The sequence below is a fragment of the Ananas comosus genome, linkage group 10 (assembly GCF_001540865.1).
Source record: "Ananas comosus cultivar F153 linkage group 10, ASM154086v1, whole genome shotgun sequence".
NCBI lineage: Eukaryota > Viridiplantae > Streptophyta > Magnoliopsida > Poales > Bromeliaceae > Ananas > Ananas comosus.
In genome coordinates this window covers 12,561,363-12,584,235 of record NC_033630.1, presented here as the reverse complement: position 1 = coordinate 12,584,235, position 22,873 = coordinate 12,561,363, and the positions used below count along the sequence as shown (strand labels likewise).

At 41.4% G+C, this 22,873-nt stretch overlaps 2 protein-coding genes and 1 long non-coding RNA gene across 3 annotated transcripts; 2 read left to right on the top strand and 1 right to left on the bottom strand.

The window, feature by feature from the left end:
• On the top strand, positions 7,465-10,135 carry LOC109716254 (putative disease resistance RPP13-like protein 1). Its single transcript, XM_020241583.1, has 2 exons — positions 7,465-10,074; positions 10,121-10,135. Exons 1-2 carry the CDS (start codon positions 7,465-7,467, stop codon positions 10,133-10,135), a joined length of 2,625 nt encoding a protein of 874 aa, XP_020097172.1.
• LOC109716106 lies at positions 10,149-11,805 on the top strand. The gene is made up of 2 exons (XR_002217833.1): positions 10,149-10,726; positions 11,425-11,805. It is a non-coding gene; the product is annotated as an uncharacterized LOC109716106 (long non-coding RNA).
• On the bottom strand, positions 12,864-16,980 carry LOC109716105 (putative disease resistance RPP13-like protein 1). Its single transcript, XM_020241420.1, has one exon. It carries the CDS (start codon positions 16,836-16,838, stop codon positions 13,293-13,295), a length of 3,546 nt encoding a protein of 1,181 aa, XP_020097009.1. The 5' UTR covers positions 16,839-16,980; the 3' UTR covers positions 12,864-13,292.

Here is a 22,873-nt window from a genome sequence, read left to right as displayed (position 1 = left end):
AGTAGGTGAGTTATGTGGCTAGCTTCAATGTATCCTTAGGCCTATAAATAGTGGGATTTGGCTAAGGCCAAGACACACAAGAAAGAGCGTGTTTATATGCTGTAATCTCTTTTTCTAAGTAGTAGAGTACTTAGTTTTTTGAGTGAACATCTGCCTCTTTCTCTCGTTTCTTCCCTTTACATACTTAGTCGTAGGACCCGAAGGTCCGGGCTTACAACAGGGACAAAAACTTGCCCATCTTCGAGCAGGAAGGCGGGCGCCGTATGGGCTTTGCGAACGAAAACGCTAAATCCATGACAGTTGGTATCAGAGCCGGTTCGAGCAAGGAACTATATCGTCATTCGATGCGGGAGTTGTCAACATAGGGGGTGACCCTCCAAAGAAGCCCTCTAAGCGGACCAAGAGTAGAGAGACGCGAATCACGAGGGATTATGCGTCGTTGGAGGGCCGCCTTGCGCTGTTGGAGGACATCATATAAAAAATGGGTGATAGGTACACCGAAATGGCTGATTCTTTTAACTCTTTTAATGAAGATGTCAGCAGTATGGAGGAAAACGCCGCTACTGCCATGGCGACCTTTCGAAGCGAACTTGAAAAGCTCTAGGGCAACATGACTCGTCGTGACAAGGAGCGAAAGAATCTGATTGAGGAGCTCGTTGCTCGAGTCGACAAGGTCGAGGAGCTCGAGACGAGAGTGACGATCCTTGAAAAAGCAGTGGTGCGTGGGAATGAACCCCAAAGAGAATCCGCTTCGAAGGTACGTGTCCCTGAGCCTCAAAATTTTAGGAGTACCCGCGACGAGAAGGAGATCAATAGTTTTTTGTGGCACATGGAGCGCTACTTTAAGGCGTTGCAGCTGGACGACGAGGAGGAGAAAGTCCAGGCTGCGTCTATGTACTTTGCTGACGACGCGATGCTGTGGTAGCGTCGGCGTTCTGTAGAGGCCAAGAAGGGCCAATGCAGCTTGAAGATGCGGGAGGACTTCGTGCACGAGCTCAAGGCGTAGTTCTACTCCGAGCACATCGAGTATCTTGCGAGGAAGCAATTACGACGGATCAAACACACCGAGACGCTCAAGGAGTATGTCAAGGAGTACTCCAAGTTGATGCTGTCCATCACCAACATGGTGGAGGAAGATCGCTTATTCTTTTTTCTCGACGGGCTCCAACCTTGGGCGAACAAGGAGCTTGTGGGGCATGACGTCAAGGACGTTGCCTCCGCAATTGTCTTAGCGAAAAAACTGCCTGAGTACAAGCGGGCGGATTCAACTCGCAGCAAAGCGCCCAAAGCGAGCAAAGCTAAAGGTGGAGGAGACCGTTGCGACCAGAAGAAGCGCACGGGCCGCGAGAGGGGTCCTATGCTGCCGCCGAAGAAATTGATGTGCTACGTCTGCGGTGAGAACCTTGGGCTAGGGACTGCCCAAAGAAAAAGCAGGTGAATGCAGTCCAAACCAAGCAGGGCGAGAGCAATGCAGAATCGACGACGATGGGCGCGCTCAGGCTCGTCAACGCAGTTCAGGGACTGGCAAGCAACAGCAAGCCCCTCAACAAGGAGCTTCTATACATCGATGTGACCTTTAACGGCAGGGCAACATGAGCATTAGTGGACACGGGCGCCACTCACAACTTTGTTGCCGAAGTGGAGGCCAAACGGATAGGCCTTTCCCTTGAGAAGGATGCTAGTAGGATCAAGGCCGTCAATTCTGAGGCGCAACCTGTTGCGGGCGTGGCCATTGCGGTGGGACCTTAGAGAGGCATCGCAAACTTCATCGCCGCACCTATCGACGACTTCCAAGTCATACTTGTCATGGATTTCTTGGCCTCGTCGAAGGCAGTTCCAATGCCACACCTTGGGGCCTTAAGCATCATGGACGAGGCAGCTCCATGCATGGTCCTAGCGAGCCAGGAGAAAACGGTAAGCACTCAGGCCCTCTCTACCTTGCAGCTGCGAAGGGGTGTGAACCATGGCGAAATGACTTACCTTGCTGCTATCCGCGAGGTAAGCGACGAGGGCTTCGAGGAAGAAGGCCTTCCTACAGAGATTGAGGCAGTCTTGGCAAATTTTCAGGATGTTATGTCGAAGGAGCTGCCTAAGCAACTTCCACCTAGGCGGGAGGTGGATCACGCCATCGAGCTCGAGCCAGGAGCCAAATCGCGAGCGAAAGCGCCATATAGAATGGCCCCGCCAGAGCTCGAGGAGCTACAAAAGCAGTTGAAGGAGCTCCTTGATGCGGGCTTTATTCGACCGTCAAAAGCACCTTATGGAGCACCAATTTTGTTCCAGCGGAAGAGCGACGGAAGCCTACAACTTTGTATCGATTACAGAGCGCTCAACAAGGTAACGGTAAAAAATAAGTACCATATTCCTTTGGTTGCAGATTTCTTCGACCAATTAGGCGGAGCGAAGTACTTCACCAAACTCAACCTTCGATCTGAGTACTATCCAAGTGTGGATTGCGGAAGGAGATGAGGAAAAGACCACGTGCGTGACGAGGTACGGGGCCTATGAGTTCCTTGTCATGCCGTTCAGCTTGATAAATGCGCCGGCAACCTTCTGCACACTCATGAACAAGCTGTTTCATCCCTATCTCGATCGCTTTGTGGTGGTGTACATCGACGACATCATGGTATACAGTAACACCTTGTAGGAGCACATCGAGCACTTGCGAATCGTCTTCCAAGTGCTGCGGGAGAACCAGTTGTTGGTCAAGAAGGAGAAGTGTATATTCGCAAAGGAAGAGGTGCACTTCCTTGGCCACTGGATAGGCCAGGGCCTGATTCGCATGGACCAGCGGAAGGTGCGAGCCATCTGCGAATGGGAGACCCCAACGACGGTGTCCGAGTTGCGGTCTTTCCTTGGGCTCGTCAACTACTACCGCCGTTTCATTGCAGGCTACTTTGCGAGAACAGCCTCGTTGACGGATCTGCTGAAGAAAAACCACTCGTGGGTGTAGACCTCTCAATGCGCGGAGGCATTTGAGGACCTAAAGCGAGCAGTGACGGAGGATCCAGTGCTGCGACTACTCGACTGCAGCGGCACCTTTGAGGTACATACTGATGCCTCTGACTTTGCCATTGGCGGTGTCCTCGTGCAGGACAGACATCCTATTGCCTATGAAAGCCGCAAGCTTAACGACACTGAGCGGCGTTACACCGTTCAGGAGAAGGAAATAATCGCTGTGGTGCACTGCTTGCAAACTTGGCGGCACTATTTGCTTGGGAGCAAGTTTGTGGTACGTACCGACAACGTTGCCACGAGCTACTTCTAATCGCAAAAGAAGCTGTCGCCTAAGCAGGCGAGGTGGCAGGACTTCTTGGCGGAGTTCGACATGGAGATGCAATACAAGCCCGGAAAAGGAAAACCGCGTGGCTGATGCTCTCAGCCGCAAGGCTGAACTTGCAGCCGTGTGGCAGCTTCACGGGACGCTCCGCGATCGACTTCGTTCAAGAACCAACGACGACCCTATCGCTCAGAATTTGGTGCAGCTTGTCAAGGAGGGCAAAATGCGAAGGTTTTGGCTGAACGACGGGCTGCTCCTCACCAAGGGGCGACGGGTGTACTTGCCCAAGTGGGGCAACCTTCGCCGCGAGCTCATCAAGGAGTGCCACGACTCCAAGTGGGCGGGCCACCCAGGTCAGAAGCGGACCTTGGCGTTGCTCAAGGCCGCCTACTTTTGGCCACGGATGCACGAAGACATTGAGGCCTATGTGCGAACTTGCTTGGTGTGTCAACAAGACAAAGTTGAGCACCAGCGACCTGGCGGACTCCTCGAGCCTTTACCTGTGCCTAGCCATCCGTAACAGAGCCTCTCGATGGACTTCATCACCGTTTTGCCAAAGGTGGGGGAGCTTGGGTCCATTCTGGTGGTAGTTGATCGTTTTTTCAAGTACAGGATCTTAATTGCTGCATTGACCGATTGCATAGCTGAAAAAGCAGCACGCTTCTTCGTCAGCCACATCGTCAAGCTTTGGGGGATTCTCGTGAGCATGGTGAGCGACTGCGACCCCAGGTTCACTGGCAAGTTTTGGACCGAGGTGTTCAAAATCTTGGGGTCGGAGTTGCTCTTCTCCACCAGTTTTCATCCGCAGGCGGACAGACAAACGGAGCGGGTGAACGCTCTGTTGGAGGAGTACTTGCGGCACTATGTGAGTACCAACTAGAAGGATTGGGTGCATCACCTTGATGTCGTCTAGTTTTTCTATAACTTGCGGCGCAGCGAGTCTACAGGCTGCAGCCCCTTCGAGTTGGTGATCGGGCGGCAACTACTTGCTCCTCATACGGCTGCTGTGGGAGAGCAGTTCCGCAGTCCAGTTGCTTTTCAGTTTACCACTAACTGGCAGGAAAAAGGCGAGATTGCAAGGGCAAACTTGGAGAAAGCAGCGCGACGGATAAATAAGTGGGCTGACGAAAAGGGGCAGCCTCGGGAGTTTGCCGAGGGCGACCGCGTGATGGTCAAGCTTCAGCCGCAACAGTTCAAAGCCTTGCGGAAGGTGCACAAGGGACTGCTGCGCAAGTATGAAGGCCCATTTACCGTTGTCAAGCGTGTGGGCAAAGGGGCCTACAAGCTGTAGCTGCCCGCGAACTTCAAGATCCACCCTGTCTTTCATGTCAGCAGGTTGAAGCTGTACCACGAAGACGAGGAGGATCTAAGCCGCAGTGTGTCGCAGTGAGCATCTGCGACCATAGTGACTTCATTCGACAAACAGGCGGAGTTTATCCTGGACACTCGACTCATTCGGCGATGTGGAGTTCCGCCGAATCCTGAATACTTGGTAAAGTGGAAGAATCTCCCCTACGGCGAGACTAGTTGGGAGAAAGCGGATACATTTTGACAGTACCAAGCGCTCATCGACGAGTTCCAAAAGCAGCGTGCGACGAGGACGCCTGCACATTAGGTGGAGGAGGGTGTCAAGGATTTGGAAAAATTTCTATGCAGCCCGATCCCTGGCCTAACTCTGTTAGCGAAAACGGGTTGAATCGAGTTGTCAAGGAGACCCAAACCCAACCCGCTGTGGGAAACTCAAGGGTTATAAAACTGTCATAAGTTATGGTGTGACTCTTGGGCTTTTGATTATTATGAGGGCTCATTATGAGTAGGCTAGTCGGTGAGTTATGTGGCTAGGTTCAATGTATCCTTAGGCATATAAATAGTAGCGTTTGGCTAAGGCCAAGACACACAAAAAAAAGTGTGTTTGTATACTGTAATCTTTTTTTCTAAGTAGTGGAATATATAGTTTTTTTAGTGAACCTCCGCCTCTTTCTCTCGTTTCTTTCTTTTGCATACTTAGTCGTAGGACGTGAAGGTCCGAGCTTGCAACAAGGACAAAGGCTTGCCCATCTTCAAGCATGAAGGCGGGCGCCGCACGGGCTTTGCAAACGAAAACGCTAAGTCCTGGAGTACTTAGTTTTTTTAGTGAACCTCTACCTCTCTCTCTCGTTTCTTCTCTTTGCATACTTAGTCGTAGGACGTGAAGGTTCGGGCTTGCAATAGGGACAAAGACTTGCCCATCTTCGAGCAGTGATGCGGGAGCCGCACGGGATTTGCGAACGAAAACGCTAAGTCCGTGACACATCGCTTAAACCCATAGGAGTTATCTCTAGAATTTTACATCACCTGATAAATTTTTATCGGGTTTAGACATGAGAAAAACGTTGGGATCTTAAAATTAAAAGAGGGTATATAACGCTGATGGAAAAATAATTCTAATTGGAATATACGAGACCTAGCATGTTAATAATAATAATTAGGCTTAAAATATTTTGGCCCGTGGTTTGAGTTCAACAAATTATTATTGTTCACGGATCGGATCGTTGTAAGCACTGTAAATATTTCGGCGAATCAGAATACAAAATCGAACTCGATAATTAAATTTTAAGGCACATCCAACAATATCTGTGTTATAATTATAACATTTCTATTTACAACGGGGACCTATATTTTTATTTGCTCATTGCTATTCTTATAACTTATTACTAGAGTGTACTAATGCTTCCCTTCTTGGCCTTGCCTATAAATGCCGTAATTGACATATACATTCCTCTTTTTTGGTATACAAAAAGCTAAATATACACTCCAAATAAAATTGTATAATTTATGTCCGATCATTCTAATATATTTACAAAAAAATTTAAAATTTTAATATATTTTTTAAAAAGTTGACAGGACAAAAGGCCTCGGACAAAGGTGCGTATACTATACAGTACCATTTTTTGAGGTCTATAAATAGCATTGCTAAAAATAGTAATAATAAGAGTATAATTATTATTATTAACAATAATAATAATTATATTAGGTTCACATTTCCAGCAAATCAGAATACAAAATCGAAATTCTAGTTGATTCTCGAGATCCAAGTTCGAATCCTAATTGATTCATATTTCCAGCTAAGTTTATTTCTAAATGAAATAAACGAATCGGATAACATGCTACCTTTCTCTCAAAAATAATAATAATAATAATAATAATAATAATAATAATAAGAGTATATCTTTAAACCATAAGAAAGCCTACATTATAGAGCGCATTAGATAGCATTGCTTAATAATAATCCTTGGCAATCAATCGTCTCTAACACAATGGCACAAAACTTGATAGTTGATATCCGAGATCTCAGATTTGAAGCTTAATTATTTTATATTTTTAGCTAAATTTATTTTTAAATAAAATAAATAAAACAAATAATATACTATTTTTTTCTCACAAAGAAAAAAACCCAGCAGGGACTCAAGTCAATAAGATAGTATAAACTATATATAATCACAGATAAGAACGAGGGCCTAGTTGAGTCAATTATTATTACCATTAGGTAATTTACATGTTTGGTCCTCAAACTACGAGTCAGGTGACATTTGATTCTCAAATTTTAATTCGTTATAATTTTTTATTTGAACTTTCTCAAAGTCGGCACGATCAAATGTTACAACCATTTTTTTTTTTTTTGAGAGATAGGTAGCACGCTACCCGCTTCGTTTATTTCATTTAGAAATAAACTTAGCTAGAAATGTGAATCAACTAGAATTCGAACCTCGGATACCAATCACCAAGCCGTTTGCCACTTGCTCTAAAGACCATCGATTAAAATTTTAAAAGTTGACAAGACAAAAGACAAAAGACTTTGGATGAAATTTTAATTTTTTATTTAATAAAAGTTGACGAGACAAAAGACTTTGGATGAAGACGTGAATAATATACACCAGGAAGCTGAAAAATAATAATTAAAAGAGTATATTTATTAGATCATAGAGAGCTTATAATATTATAGGGCATCATTAAATAGCATTGCTTTATAATATACTCATGTAAAAAGAAACACACATACGTGATTAATAAGCTGTAATTTTTATGCCTTAGATTGAAGGAACACCAGAGTGCAGGGGTCGATTAATAATAAAATTATTCTTTGGTGTCGTTAATTCTCAGCTGGCAGCTAGCCAGCTGTCTGTTCTGAGCTTGCAGGCACGAGAATGGCGGGAGTAGAGGCGGCCATATTAGCAGTGCTGGGATGGGTGGCGTCTCCCCTCGTGGCGAAGCTGCTCAACGAAGGCTACCTCAGCTTAGGCATCAACGCGGAGAAGAAGCTGGAGAAGATGAGGGACACCGTCCTCCCGGTGCTGAAATCGGTGATCGAGAAAGCGGAGGGCAGCCCGCACCGGAGCGAGGTGGAGGGCTGGCTGCAGAGGCTGAAAGACGCTTACGACGGCGCGGAGGACGCGCTGGACCTCCTCCACTACGGCCGCCTCGGACGGCAGGTGGCGGAAGCAAGGAGTGGCAAGAGGCGAAGTAATCCGGTACCAAAAATTGTTCGGGATACGCTGTCGCCAAAAAAGTTCAAGCTGAAGCGAAGGCTGAACAAGCTTGAAAAGATCGCCGGCGAAGCCGAGAAACTCCGCACCTTGTTAGGCGCCCAGCCCGACCAGACGGCAGCAGCAGCGCCTGACAGCATGCAGGCCATCTCAGAGCCTCCGCTGACGGTGTTCGGCCGTGACAAGGAACGTGATGAAATCATTCGGCGTTTGAAAATGGAACCTGCAGCAATTCGCGAGCCTGGATCGTCATCGGGCGTGCCTATAATTGCCATAGACGGCCGCCCGGGGGTCGGGAAGACCACTCTCGCACAGTACGTCCGCAAGCAGCTGAAGAGCGAATTAGGTGACAGACAACATTTTCATCCCATCATGTGGGTCCACGCATCTCGCAATTTCAACGCATCCGAAATTATGAGAGACATCGTACAACTAGCTTCTCCCGCAGATGTCGGTAACCTTAGCTCGCCTGAAGCGCTACGACAGAAAATGAACGAAAAGCTGAACGCGAAGAAGTTCCTGCTCGTGATAGATGATGTTTGGTTCGACGGAGAAGACCGCAAGGAGAATCGGGATGGAGAAGACCGCAAGGAGAATCGGGATGGAGAAGACCGCGAGGAGAATTGGGATGTGCTATTGAGATGTTTAAGCACATGTTGTTGTCTGCCAGGGAGCAAGATTTTAGTTACGTCTCAAACAAAAATCACGTCTCAAACGGAAATCACGTCTCAAACGGACGATCATCGTCCGAGAAATATTACTGTTGCTCCTAATGGTGCTTCTGTGGAATACGTTTGCCATTTGGAAGATTTAGCAGACAATGACTTCTCAGATCTTTTCATTCACCACGCATTGTGGCAATGCGATTCTCACCTAAGAGAAGATTTAAAAGAGAAATGCAGGACAATGGCTGCGAAGTTGAACAAGGACCCTACGGCGGCCAAGATGGTCGGCAAGACGATCGCTAAGAAGCTGGCCAGTCTCCAAGATAATTTGCATGATAATTTGCATGAATATTTGCATGAATATTTGGAAACGATTACAGACGAGGACTGGTCCGGCGGCAAAACCAAAGCACTGATGTGGAGCTTCCGGCATTTGCCGGCACATCTCAAGCGTTGCTTCTCATACTGTCGCCTGTATCCTAGAGGATACAAGTTCAAAGCTTTAGAACTGGTTCGGCTCTGGATGGCGCAAGGTTTTATCAAGCTGGATGATCGGAATGAGAGGATGGAGGATGCAGGCGACCTAAAAGATTTGGTGTCCAGATTCTACATTCAGCGTCATAAAAGATTCTGCCACTCCTCTGGGACAGGTAAGCTTGTCTGCTGCTACACGTTGCATGAATTGCTGTATGATCTAGCAGAAAAAGTTTCTCGCAGTGACTGTGTTAGAATAGAAGGTAATTGTCAAAGCGAGATCCCGTCGACTATTCGCCATCTGTGCATACCGGCTGACAAACTGAATGAGAAGAAGGAGGAAATTTGCAAACTGAAGAAACTTCGCACCCTAATCGTCACGAAAGGACAAAGCGTCGTCTCAGACAAAAATGTTGCGACCAGCATCTTCAAGAGCTTAAAAAAGTTGCGCGTGCTACAGGCTTTGGGGTTAAATCTGGAAAAACTGACATCAAAGTTTATAAGCGAAATGAAGCACCTTCGCATCCTGCAAGTTTCAAGTACTGGCAAGTTCGTGCTGCCGAAGTCGGTGTCCACTCTGTATCAGCTACAGGTGTTGGGAGTAGAAAACGCTAGCTCACTTCCTGCACACCTTACCGACTTGGTCGGCTTGAGGAATGCAATATTTCGTACGCCGTTTCTCACCCTCGTAACAAATGAAGACCTGCAGATGAGCCAAGAAGAGAAGACATCCATGAAGCAGGTCATGAGCAAAAGGATGCCGAAATGGTTTCTGCAGCAAGATCGGGAGTCCTCAGTCAACAATGAAAAAGGACTAATGATCATGACTAAAAGGATGGAGACATGGTCTATCTTCCTATATCAACGGCCCTTAGTCAACAATGAAAAAGCAATGATGAATTCCAAAGCCGCAACGAATGACTCAAGTAATGAAGCTAGCTCTGCAGAGCATAATAAGAGCGCACCTGCCGCCAACGTGGATATAACCGCTGTCTGGGAGAGATGGTTGGAGGCGCATGAGGGGACGATGGAATTGATTTACAGCAGACAAAATGAGGCCAAACTGCTGCTGCCCTCTACCCTTACCAAGCTCTCGCTTGAGGGATGCAGTATTACAGACCACGCGTTGTCGGCATGCCTACAAACTCTTACCTCCCTTACCTACCTCTCGCTGGCAGAGATCAGAGCAGTAACCTGTCTGCCATCTGCGGATGTCCTCAGCAACTTAACATCACTCCAAGATGTGACTCTACGAGGGTGCTGGGCCATCACTTCGCTGGGGGGTATAAGATCCCTCCGCCATCTCAAAAATCTCCTTCTAATTGGATGCCCCTGCTTGGACGGTGAAACTGCTTTGCCGCCGTCCTCGTTGCAGTCTATCCTTTTTGAGTCTTGTGCAGATGTAGATGTAATACTAGCAAATGCGGATTTGCCATGTCTATCTCGTCTTACAATTACTCAATGTCATATGCGAACGGCATCGTTACAGCTGGGCAACCTCCCATCTCTTAGCTCCTTGAGTATTGAGCATTGTCCTGGGCTCTCATTGTTGCAGGATATACTGGAACTGCACTCCCTAGAATTTCTCGTTCTGATGAACTGCCCAAATCTGCAACCAGTGATGAATTTTCCCATGTCACTCAAAAGTTTAGAAATATGGGGATGTCCGATTATAAAGGTGCAATACTTAAAATTCGACCGCGTTCGTGCGCGCGTATGCTTGGTGCCAGCCCTGTAGAAGACAACTTCGAATTTCGAAACATGCTCTGTAATGTGGAAAAGAGGTACCTTCCTGTTCTTACAAATTGGCAAACTTTGAATTCCTGATCTTATTCTCTGAAGTGCAGAAGTTAATCATTGTCTCTTGATGAATCAGCGAAGATCTTGAAGCACTTCAAACTTTTCTACACCTTGTCTGTGTGCTTTGAGATTAGATTTAAAACAATGATCTGACCTAGTTTTAAATTGAAATACTTTATAATCACTCGACTTGAAGATAATAATATTAATCTCTGTAGTAAGTGGATGCATTTGCTTCTGTACTCATCATGCACTTCTATATAAGCTACTCTTTCAAAATTTTCTCTTTCAGGCCATCAAATGTAGAGTCAGTATTTAAGTGCTTGCAATATAATTTGGTTCTAGTATTGGGGTTTATAGTGTTGGTGTTATGACACAATCCTACAGTCCTATTCTCTAATCGTTGTTCTTTTCGAATCTTAATGCTAAATCAACATGGTTCAGATGCATTACTTCCCTTACTTCAATTCATGCAGATTCAAAAGTGTGATCAAAAAGTATTTTATATCAGTTTTCTTGCAGTAATTTTCTATGAATTCCAAAATTCAAAGGATAAGATTCATGATCTTGCAATTCAAATTGTATCATTCTAATGTATTTGAACGTTACGTATCACTTTATTTCTCATTGCACTCACTTTTTAGTATTCTAATTCTATATCTGTTTCACCATCTTTCTACAGCTAATTGATGATGGGCTTTTTTTTAAGCTTCTGAAGATTGGGGAAAAAAAAGTTTATTAATGGGTATGTATATTGCTGTTGTGTGGATTGTTAATTGTTGTCAAAGAGTTGGTGTGGCAATCCAAAAGAAAAAAAGCAAAAAAAAAACAAAATGAAAACAAAAAAAAAATTGTTAATGGGTATGCTATTTTATATATATTGCTATTGTGTGGATTGTTAATTGGTGTTGTGAAAAAGGGATGTGCTTGGTGTGCATTGTGGTCATTAAAATGTATTATGTTTTCATCTTTTTTGTCTTAATGTATTATTATGTTTTCTACAGTGTAAACTAAAGACCCTGTAAACCTGAAATTAAATTTATGTCATGTTTGTATGTGAATTTGGGTGTTTTCATTTTGTCCTTGTAGTACAACTATACTATATTTATGTTGTTACTGTTAATTTTTTACATTTTTATAGTATTATACTGTGCAATGAAGGAAACCTCGATCAAGGGAGATGCCGCGATTTATATATTTTGAGTATTGCTACAGGTACTGCTTTTAAAGATCTTTATTAAAAAAAAAAAATAATGTATATGCATTTTAGCGTTGTGACATGCAAATTGAACAGTTATAGGCATATGTACCAACACATTGTGTGCTAAATTAATTTGTACAGTACAAACTAACAAATGATGAGGTATCTGAAGCATTACTCTATACGATGAAAGGCCTACTCTACAAAAATTTAACAGCAATATAGTAGATGAGTAGTACTTACTATAGACATTTTAGCCCTGGATCCATATGAATACCACCACCAAATAGTATATCTTATGTATCAAAGGATTAAAAAGTCTATAGTAAATACTATTCTTCCACTATGTACAGCGTGGCAGCTCAATTATATATATATATATATAGAGAGAGAGAGAGAGAGAGAGAGTAGGTCTTGTGTGCTATTAGGAGCACGGAGGCCTCCGTGCTCCTAAGCCGTTTTCGATGATGGAGGTTTCGAATCAACGATCGGCTCCGTTAGACTTGATCTAGCATATTTGAAGTATCAAAAAATAAATTTTACGGTTTTTCGATATCATTTACCTAGCGATCAAAAGAGATTAAAATCAACGGCTGAAAATAAAAATCTCACCATATCCAGGAATCTCTGTGCTAGTAGTTCCTCACAAGAGAAATCAGCCGGATTAGGTTTTGAGTTAATTTTATCCATCATCTGCAGAAAGATGGTGAAACAGAAACAAAATTAGAACATTGAGAAGTGAACACACTGACAAATAAAGAAAGTGGTGTATTCAAAAAGATTAAATATAAAAATTTAAATTGCAAGATCATGAATCTTATCTTTCTGAATTTTGTGACTGTTTTGACTAGAAAGCTGATATGAAATACTCTCTGCTGCAGTTTTGAATCTCCAGGAGTTAAATAAACAAGCAAGGGAAATAACTCAGCTGAATTATGTTGATTTAGCATAAAGATTCGAAAAGGACAGCGATTATAGAATAGAACAGTAGGTATTGCATCATAACACCAACAATCTAAAGCTCCAGTCATAGAACCAAATTATACACGCAATGACTGGAAACCAACAAAGAAGAAAATTAAATGAGTAGCTTACAAAAACAGTTCAACATTTTAAACCTAATATCAAAAACACAGGCAAAATGTAGAAAAGTTTGAAGAGCTTCATGATCTTTGCTGATTCGTCAAGAGGCTGTGACTAAAATTTGCACTTTAAGTAGGAAAAAAAGAATAAGAAGATCAGGGATTGGAAGCTTTGTCTTAAATGGACAAGCAAATTCGTAAGAACCGGAAGGCGATACGATACGCAAGTCTGTTCTACATCCCAGAAACATGTAGGGAAGCTGTCTTCTACTGCTCTACAGGGACGCCGCCAAGCATATGTACGCCTGAATCGCTCTTTACAGATTGCTTCTCTAAAATCGGACACCCGCGTATTACTAAACTTCGGAGTGACTTGGGTAAATTCATCACTGCCTGTAGATTTGTGCAGTTCTGCAGAATGAGAAACTCTAGAGAGTGCAGTTTCTGCACATCCACTGAGAATGAGAGGCCAGGACAATGCCCAACACGCAAGGAGTGAAGAGATGGGAGGTTGCCGAACTGTAACGATGCCGTTCGCATATGACACTGAGTAATCGTAAGACGAGATAGACGTGGCAAATCTGCATTTGCTAAGATGTCATCTACATTTGCACAACAAAGAAAGTCAGTAGACTCCAACGAGGGCGGCAGGAAAGCATCTTTACTATCCAAGCAGGGGCATCCGGATAGGTAGAGTTCTTTGAGATGGGGAAGGGATCTGATACCACCCAGCGAAGTGACGGCCCAGCACCCCCGTAGAATTATAGCCTGGAGTGATGTTAACTTGCCAAGTACGTCCGCAGATGGTAGGCGGGTTATCGTTCTGATATCCCCTAACGACAGCGTGGTAAGAGAGGTGAGGTTTTGTAGGCACGCCGACAATGCGCGGTTAGTAATACTGCATTCCTCAAGCCAGAGCTCGGTGAGGGTAGAGGGCAGAAGCAGTTTGGCCTCATTTCGTCTGCTGTAAATTAATTCCATTTTTTGCTCATGTAATCGCAACCATCTATCTATGTCGGCAGGTATACTAGTATGTCCTGGAGAGCTAGCGTCATTGTCGGAGCCATTCATTGTGACTAAGAAATCCCTCATTTCTCTTCCCTTGGGGACTAAGTCCTCCTGATTTTGGCGTGGGAACCATTTCTGCATCCTGTTTCTCATGACCTGCTTTATGGATGCCTTCAGCTCTTGGCTCATCTGCAGGTCTTCCTTTGTTACAAAGGTGAGGACTGGAGTAATAAGTATTGTGAGTTTTCTAAGGCTCGGGGGAAGGGTGTGTAATGCTTTAAGTTTAGAAAGATTGCAAAGCTCAAGTGATCTGCAAGAAGGGTAAAGCTGTTCCATCGGCGGGAGCTCTTCGAGCATTCTACACCGCTCCAGCGTGAGTTCTTGAATATCGGATGTTTGATGTTCGGGCCAAGACGGACACGACCGTCCCCGATACCCATCTAAAATCAGGCTGGTAAGATTGGGGGGCAACTGGAGACCTTCAAGGATTTCGACATCCAAATTAGAGTTTACATTATCCTCACCGTCGCGCCATACCAACTGGAGCATATCAAGATACTTCTTTTCTTTCAAATTGGCTGCAATGGCGCTCTCCTTGCTCTCAACATTCTCAAGACTATCAATGCGCAAGCGTCCTCGAAGTTCATTCAAGTTCTGCAACTGCGCCAGTTCGTATCCTTTTTCCTTTCTCACCTGAAATATTTCTAGGCCTTGCAAGGAAGTTAACTTGCCGATATCGGGAACGTCGGGAGGCTCTAGATACCTCAAGCTGACGAAGTTATCAAGGCATTTAGGAATCGACCTCGCGCTTTTTATCCTTAACACCTGCAACTGGTAAAGAGCGCACGCCGACTTTGGCAACACAAACTTGCTAATATCTGGAACTTGCAGGATGCGAAGGTGCTTCAGTTCACTAATAAATTCTGCCAAATTTTCTAGATTCAACTCCAAAACCAGCACACGCAATCTTTTCAAGCTCTTGAAGATGCCGGTCGCAACCTTTCCTTTTGAGGCGATGCTTTCTTCTCCGCTTGTGACGATCAGGGTGCGCAGTTTCTTTAGTTTGCAAATCTCCTCCTGATTGATTTTCAGTTTGCTAGCCGGTACGCACAGATGGCGTATAGTTGCGGGGATCTTCTTTTGATGATTACCTTCTATTTTAAGACAATCGTCGCAAGTAACCTTTTCGGCTAGATCATAGAGTAACTCGTGCAACGTATAGTAGCTGCCGTGAGACTGAACGTAGAATCTGGAGACCAGCTCTTTCAGGTATCGGCTGCCCACATCCTCCATCCTCGCATCCTGCTCCGCCGGCTTGATGAAACCCTGCGCCATCCAGAACTGAAAGACTTCTAAATCTTTGAACTTGTAGCCTTTAGGATACAGGTTTAAGTACGCGAAGCAGCGCTGCAGATGTGCGGGCAAATGCTGATAACTCCACATCAATGCTTTGGTTTTGTCGTCGGACCAGTCCTTCTCTGCAGTTTCTGTCCAATATCTCACCTGCAGCTTGTCTTGTAGGCAGAGGCCGACTATCTTCGCGGCCGTAGGATCTCTATCCAACCTCCTGGCGATCGTCTTGCCTATCTTTTCCAAATCTTCTCGCACGCAAGGATCGATCCCCTCGCCGTTCAACGCATGGTGAATGAAAAGATCCAAAAAGTCGTCCTCCTCTAACTCTCCGAGAACATAAATGTTCTCCGCAGCGGCGCCCATCTTTCTCGGCGCATCGTTTGTTTGAGATGTAACTAAAATCTTGCTCCCGGGCGAACATTTGCTCAAACATCTGAGCAGAGTGTCCCAATTATGCGCGTGGTCTTCTCCGTCGCACCAAACATCGTCTATCACAAGCAGGAACTTCTTCGAGTTCAACTTTTCGTCCATTTTTCGCTGCAGCACTTCATCGCTGTCGATGTTGTCCACGGCCATCATGTCGAGGTTACGAAGATGGGCGCGGATCACCGCGGGCAGATCGTTCGGATTAACCGGACTCTGAGGCTCACTTGCGGCAGAGGCTTGTTGTATGATGTTTTTCATAATTTCGGACGCTTTGAAATTCCGAGATGCGTAGACCCAAACGACAAGATCGAAATGCTTGTTACCGAATTCGCTCGTCAGCCGCTCGCAGACGTACTGCGCGAGGGTAGTCTTTCCGACCCCCGGGCGACCGACGATGGGGATTATAGGCACGCCCTCCTGCCGGTGCTTCGTTTCCAAAAGCCGGATGATCGCTTCGCAATCGCTGTCGCGACCGAACACCCCGCGCGGAGGCAGCGAGATGGTCTGCCGGCCGTCGCGCGCTGCCGTCTGAACAGGCTGCACGCCTAGCAGATCGCGGAGCTTCTCGGCTTCGCCGGCGATCGCTTCCAGCTTGCTCAGCCTGCGCATCAGCTTAATCTTTCGAGATGATAGCACATTCCGACTGCCTCTCAATAAAGGACGGAAGAGCGAGCGCACCCGAGCAATAGTAATAATGCTTCTTCGCCTTCGACGGCTGCTTGCGGCGGCGGCCTTGCGCTTGAGGCGTTGGTAGTCGAGGAGGTCCAGCGCGTCCTCGGCGTCGTGGTAAGCGGATTTGAGTCTGCGCAGCCACTTCATGACCTTGGATCGGTGCGGGCTCCGCTCCGCGGCGTCGAGCACGACCTCGAACACCGGGAATATGGTGGACTCCAGCTTGGCCAGCCTTTTCTCCGTGTTGATCATCATCATGCCCAGGCTGGTGAAGCCTTCGCTGAGCAGCTTCGCCACGGCGGGAGATGCCACCCATCCCAGTGCTGCCAAGCCGATCAATTCTGCCGCCGGCATTCTCGCCTGCGCCGACCGCAGAACGGATGGAGTTGCCGGCAGGCAGGCTGAGAGGAGATTCCTGCTGGAGCAAAAGAATTAAGAAAGAGCCGGAGCGACGGACCTAAACTTGGGGACGGTTCGATGCGCGCGCGGCGAAAACTAAGCTCTTGCGGTCTTGCCGGGCTAAAAATGCAAGGGGACCCCCTCAACTATTAGCTTTTCGAAATTAGCCTACTAACTACATTTTTATTCCAGGCCCTTAAATTTTTTCTTTATTTTTTAGACTAAATTAACAAAAAAACCTCATTATAAATATCCGTTCTTTTCACTTTCCTTTCTTAACTTTCAAAAACCTACATTTTACCTTCTAAATATTTAAAGTTGTTGTATTTAGCCCCCCTCCCCTCGGTAGGTTAACATTACTATTCCGTCCTTTTTTAATTTATATCGAAAATATCGTTCAAGATGAGAGAAAAATTTTTAAAAATATTTTTTTATTGAAAAAAAAGGGTAATTCAATCATTTTGCCCTCTCCATTAACGCCGTACTCTTTAAAAATGTTTTTGAAATTTTAAGAAAGCAAAATATAGATTTTTGAAAATTAAAAAGAAAAAGTAAAAAGCGGGTATTTACAATGAGGTTTATGTAATTTAGCCTTTTTTTTTTGAATCTCTACACTTGGTTTAGTTATTTAATTTTATCAAATTTAATAAGTATTATATTAGTTGTCAAATTATTAATTAATCTAATTTATTTTGAAAGGTAAATAAAATTGCAAGGTAAAATTTTCTTTTATCAAATTTGATAAAATCGATTGCAAGGTAATTAATCCGAATAGATTGCAAGGTAATTCACCTTGTAATTTGATAAAATTACAAGGTAATTAATCCGAACAATTTTATCAAATTTAATAAGTATAATATTAGTTGTCAAATTTATTTTCTTTTCTATTTGCAATCTAATTTAAGCAAATTTTTATGCATCACCCAATCAGAATGCATTACAAGGTAATTAATCATGACATATTTTCATTGATGTATCAAATTTTATAAAATTTATATTTAAGAAAATAAAAAATAGTAATATATTTCTACAGTTCATTGATAAATCAAATTACACAAAACCAGTGGCCTTCTAGAATAATTTGCGCACTGTATGGTTCATCTGGAATGGTGGCCCATTTATTTATTTTTAAATAATAAAAATTTGTAATTATTTTTAAATTTATAATTTACATTGACCTCAGTTAATTTGCATGTAGTCGTACCATTTGAAATTTTCAAAGATTTGAGTCCTCAATTTGTGTTATTTCAATGATTTGAAAATTCCAATTTGTATCGCGTATACAGATAATATCCTGGTCTCAAATCAGTCTCACATAATTTTTATCCTGAGTAATTTTGATTATAACTTTTGCTCCTGAAATGGTTGGAATGCATCATTCACCTACAACATAATATATGAGGTTCGTTGAATCTGATCATCTTCAAGCTATGAATAGTAAATAGGTTCATTGAATTTATCTATCAATAGAAATTTAAATTTCTTTTTTGTTATATAGAGTTTTGTGCATCTCCTTTTGTACTAAGCCTACCAAATAATCACTTTCCAGTGGAGAATAAATTAAAATTAGCAAAAGATAAAAATCACAAGAACAGTTGAACATATGTTAATCATTGGAGTTTGAGATAAACTTTAAATTTATTTTTAATTTGATATAAGGTTGTCATCTTCTAAGACTTAAACCAGTAAGTAATATTTTTCACCTATGAGTTTTGCTCTTTTCCACGAGCGAAATGCTGAAACAAATTACTAAAATATAAAATAAATTTTACAATTAATATATATATATTTTTTTTGAGAGATAGGTAGCAAGCTATCCGCTTCGTTTATTTTATACAAAAATAATTCAAACTTGAAATCTCGGATACCAACCACCAAGCCTTTTATCATTTACGCTAGGGACAGTCAGTGTTACAACCAATATTTTGTAAATGAGAAATATATTGGTACATAGAGTCTAAATACTTGGGCAGGGCCGGTTTTTAAGAGCTATACTCCATCTCATCCTACTATTACTTTTAGTAATCTCCTTAATTATTTTAATAGCTGAATAATTTTCTGATGAATTAATACACATCTATTAAACTATATGAATCCTCAATATTTGTTGCCACGTGGCAAGTTTTTCTTCACCCTCACTAATGTAACTCTTCTTCTTTCCATCACTACATTTTTTTTTTTTTTGAGAACTAGGTAGCAAGCTACCTGCTTCATTCCATCACTAAATTTTCAATATGCATTTTAATGGTCCCATTAAACAAACTTTCAATTAGTGCATTTAAATGGTCTCATTACCTTCCCTCCACTATATTTTCAATTAATATAAATTGTTTCACTACCAAACTTTCAATTAGTATATTTAAATGGTCCTACTACTATCTACGATCCTAATCTCTCTATATCCAATTATTCATCATGTTCACTAAATTTTCAATATACATTTTAACGGTCTCATTAATCAAACTTTCAATTAGTACATTTAAATGGTCCCACTACCTTCCCTCCACTATATTTTCAATTAATGTAAATGGTTCCACTACCAAACTTTCAATTAATATATTTAAATGGTCCTATTACTATCTACGATCGTAACCTCTATCTCCAATTATTCATCATGGCCCATTTTCCTCCTTCCACTGAACTTTCAATCCTTTATCTTCGATTTGTTCATCAATTCTTTATTTCTCATCTTTAGCTATACACCATCGCCTCCTTCCCTCACTCCCTCTCTCTCTCACTAATGTGTGCCCAATTCCTTCTTCCGCCGCTATCGGAGAGATCGTCGTCGCCGTCACTATCACCATCGCCGGAGAAGGCATCATCGGGTTCATATCTGCAGCTTACAGTGAGATATTTTCGGTAGATATACCAAATGAGAGGCACAAGAGAATATTTAATATTTTATTATTATTAATTACTATTAGGGTTTTTATCCGCTGCAAAGCGCGAGTCTCTTCACTAGTATATATATGATGAGCTATAAACTTACTTAAGTTAATCAGCTTCAGCAAAATTCTGACATGTCACATATACCAATTTTAATTATCAATTTAATGGCAACCAATAAAATTTTTTAAAAAATATAAAAGCTAATTAAATTTTTATTGCTGTTAAATTTTTGTAGAGTACGTTGGGCCTTCAATAGTATAGAGTAATACTTCAGATACCTCATTATTTGTTAGTTTGTACTGTACAAGTCAATTTGCATATGACACACAGTATGCTGGTGCATCTATTTATTATTATATATTATATATTATATACTATATACTAAAGTAGAATTCTTGGTGTAAAACTGACACGTGTTTTCTTGTATGCTTGACGCATGATAAACTCATATATATAGCAAATAGATAGTTAAAAATAAAATTGGGGGTACGTAAGGTAAATTATCAATATTTAAAAATTTCATTATTTTCAATATAATATCAAACTCTTTGCATTCTTATACTATCAGATTTTTAATTTGCTATCATAAATAAAGACTTGGAAATTGATTTGTTGTAATAATTATTTTGTTGTTTTATGGTTCTAAATTTTATTCATTTTCAAGTAGAACTATTTACTATAAATAAAATAAAATAACATGTGGTGGCCACAGAATTTTATTAGGAAATACTATGTTTTGCCCATTTTTTAAACGTTACCATTCATATCATTTTATTCTATTCAATTTATTATATATTAAAGGTTACCATTTTTCAAACATTTTCTATATTCAGATGTCAAACTCATATATACCAAATAGATGGTTAAAAATAGAATTGGTTAAACTCATATATAGCAAATAGATGGTTAAAAATAGAATTGGTGGTACGTAAGGTAATTATTAATATTTAAAAATCTCATCATTTTCAATATAATATCAAACTCTTTACATTTCTATATTAGATTTTTAATTTGCTATATAAATAGAGGCTTGAAAACTGATTTGTTGCAATAATTATATTTGTTGTTTTATAGTTCCAAATTTTATTCATTTTTCAAGTAGAACAAATTATTACTATAAATGAAATGAAATGATATGTGGACGTCACAGAATTTTATTAGGAAATACTATATTTTGCCCATTTTTCAAACATTATCATTAATGTCATTTTATTCTATTCAATTTATTGTATACTAAAGTTTACCATTTTTCAAACATTTTCAATATTCAGATATCAAACTCATATATAGCAAATAGGTGGTTAAAAATAGAATTGGTGCTACGTAAGGTAAATTATCAAAATAAATCCAGCTGTTGTATGTGCAATTTGTCCGCAGAGTAATATTTTATTCTCATACAAGATGATTATTATGAGCCTTTTTAAGGTTTGTAAACAAGTTTGGAGAATTCTAAGTTGTTTCATATAATTGAATTATGGCAACCTTTATGTTTAGCGTATTTAACAATTTTCATAATCTAATATAGGGCTAATTACCTTTTTGTTATTTATTATGTTTGTAGTTCTTTAAAAAAAATTAAATTATGTATCTAACGTCTGTTAAGATTTTTTTCTTTTCTAACAAATTAGTGTGCATGTATATATATATATATATATATACACACACACACTAAAGGTCCCGTGTTTTAATATTATTTAGCATATTTCAGTTAAGTATCTATTAACCAGTTTTTCTTCATTCTTAGATATTGATGTTTTAAAATAGAACATATTGTTTTCATTTTATTACTTAAATACGAAGTAAGTACTAACTTTTTGCCTTGAATGTCTTATTATTCTCAGGATATGGCACCTGAGTTTGATTCTATAAAGGACATCACCCCTCTTGGAGACAAATAAAAGATCAAAGTCAGAGTGATTTGTCTATATATTATGCCTGAATTTTATCGTCCAGATGTGGTGAATAGCCTAGAATTGGTTCTTTCTGATCAAAATATAAAATACGACTGTTATTTTCAAATTGAACATACATTTTCATGCAACATGAGTCCCTGCTATCACTACTAAGTTTTTCTTTGTTGTCAATTGTGATATTTCGTTGCTTACATTGACTTGAAGATAATTAATTTTTAGTATTTACGTATGAATATTCTTGAATTGAAACTTGCAACATTGCAAATGTGAATTTCAGTTGATTAAACATACATAGTTGAATTTTGTTCTTTACCTTAGTATTACTTTGGTCCATAATTTTATTTTTCCAACTTTTGTATTTCAGTATGTACTATGATTAAGATTGACGATATATTTGTTTATTTGTTAAAAAAATATAATATTAGTTAGGATGCTTTTTTTTTTATTACAAACGCACAAACGAAAACAAAATGACGAATACAAAAAATAATCAAACCACAAGCAGAAATGAAAGAACACACAGTTTACGGTGAAAACCGTTTGCAGGAAAAAACCACGGGCGAGGGAGGAGAGAACAGCACTATCGAAACGAAAAGGAAATACAATGTTCTGATGATTACAACCAACCACGATCTCACGCCTCTAAGTCCAAAACGAAAAGAAAACTCACAATGGGTTCGGGCCGACAGGCCCGAGCCCTCCGCTACCCACCACAGTTATTTATTTTTCCTCCATAATTTTCTTTTCCAATTTGGTCGTACCGCGAAACTATTGGCAAGTCGAAAACTCGAACTTGAGTCGAATATCAATTTCGAGTCACATCTAACATTACCACATGATAATTTTTATTACTTTATATTATTACATTAGCCGTGCAACGTACGGGTCAAATACTAGTTAATATAGTACCGTATAATTTGCACGATACAATGTTAGAATGCACATATATCAGTTATTTTTTTGTTTATGAAGATCTTTAGAAGTATCCGGTAAAAATACACAGAATATGTTAATCTGTTTGTTCACACTAGACATTTGGTGCAACATCTCCCTTGATCAAGGTTTCCTTTGTTGCAATACTATCAAAATGTAAAAGATAGGCAGTATCAACATAAGTAGGGTATAGTATTCTCTATACATTCACCACAATTGACGAGAGGCACTACGAGAACAAAATTAAAACACCCA

Coding starts and splice junctions, on each gene's coding strand:
- LOC109716105 (XM_020241420.1), bottom strand. CDS start 16,838: ATGCCGGCGGCAGAATTGATCGGCTTGGCAGCACTGGGATGGGTGGCA.
- LOC109716254 (XM_020241583.1), top strand. CDS start 7,465: ATGGCGGGAGTAGAGGCGGCCATATTAGCAGTGCTGGGATGGGTGGCG.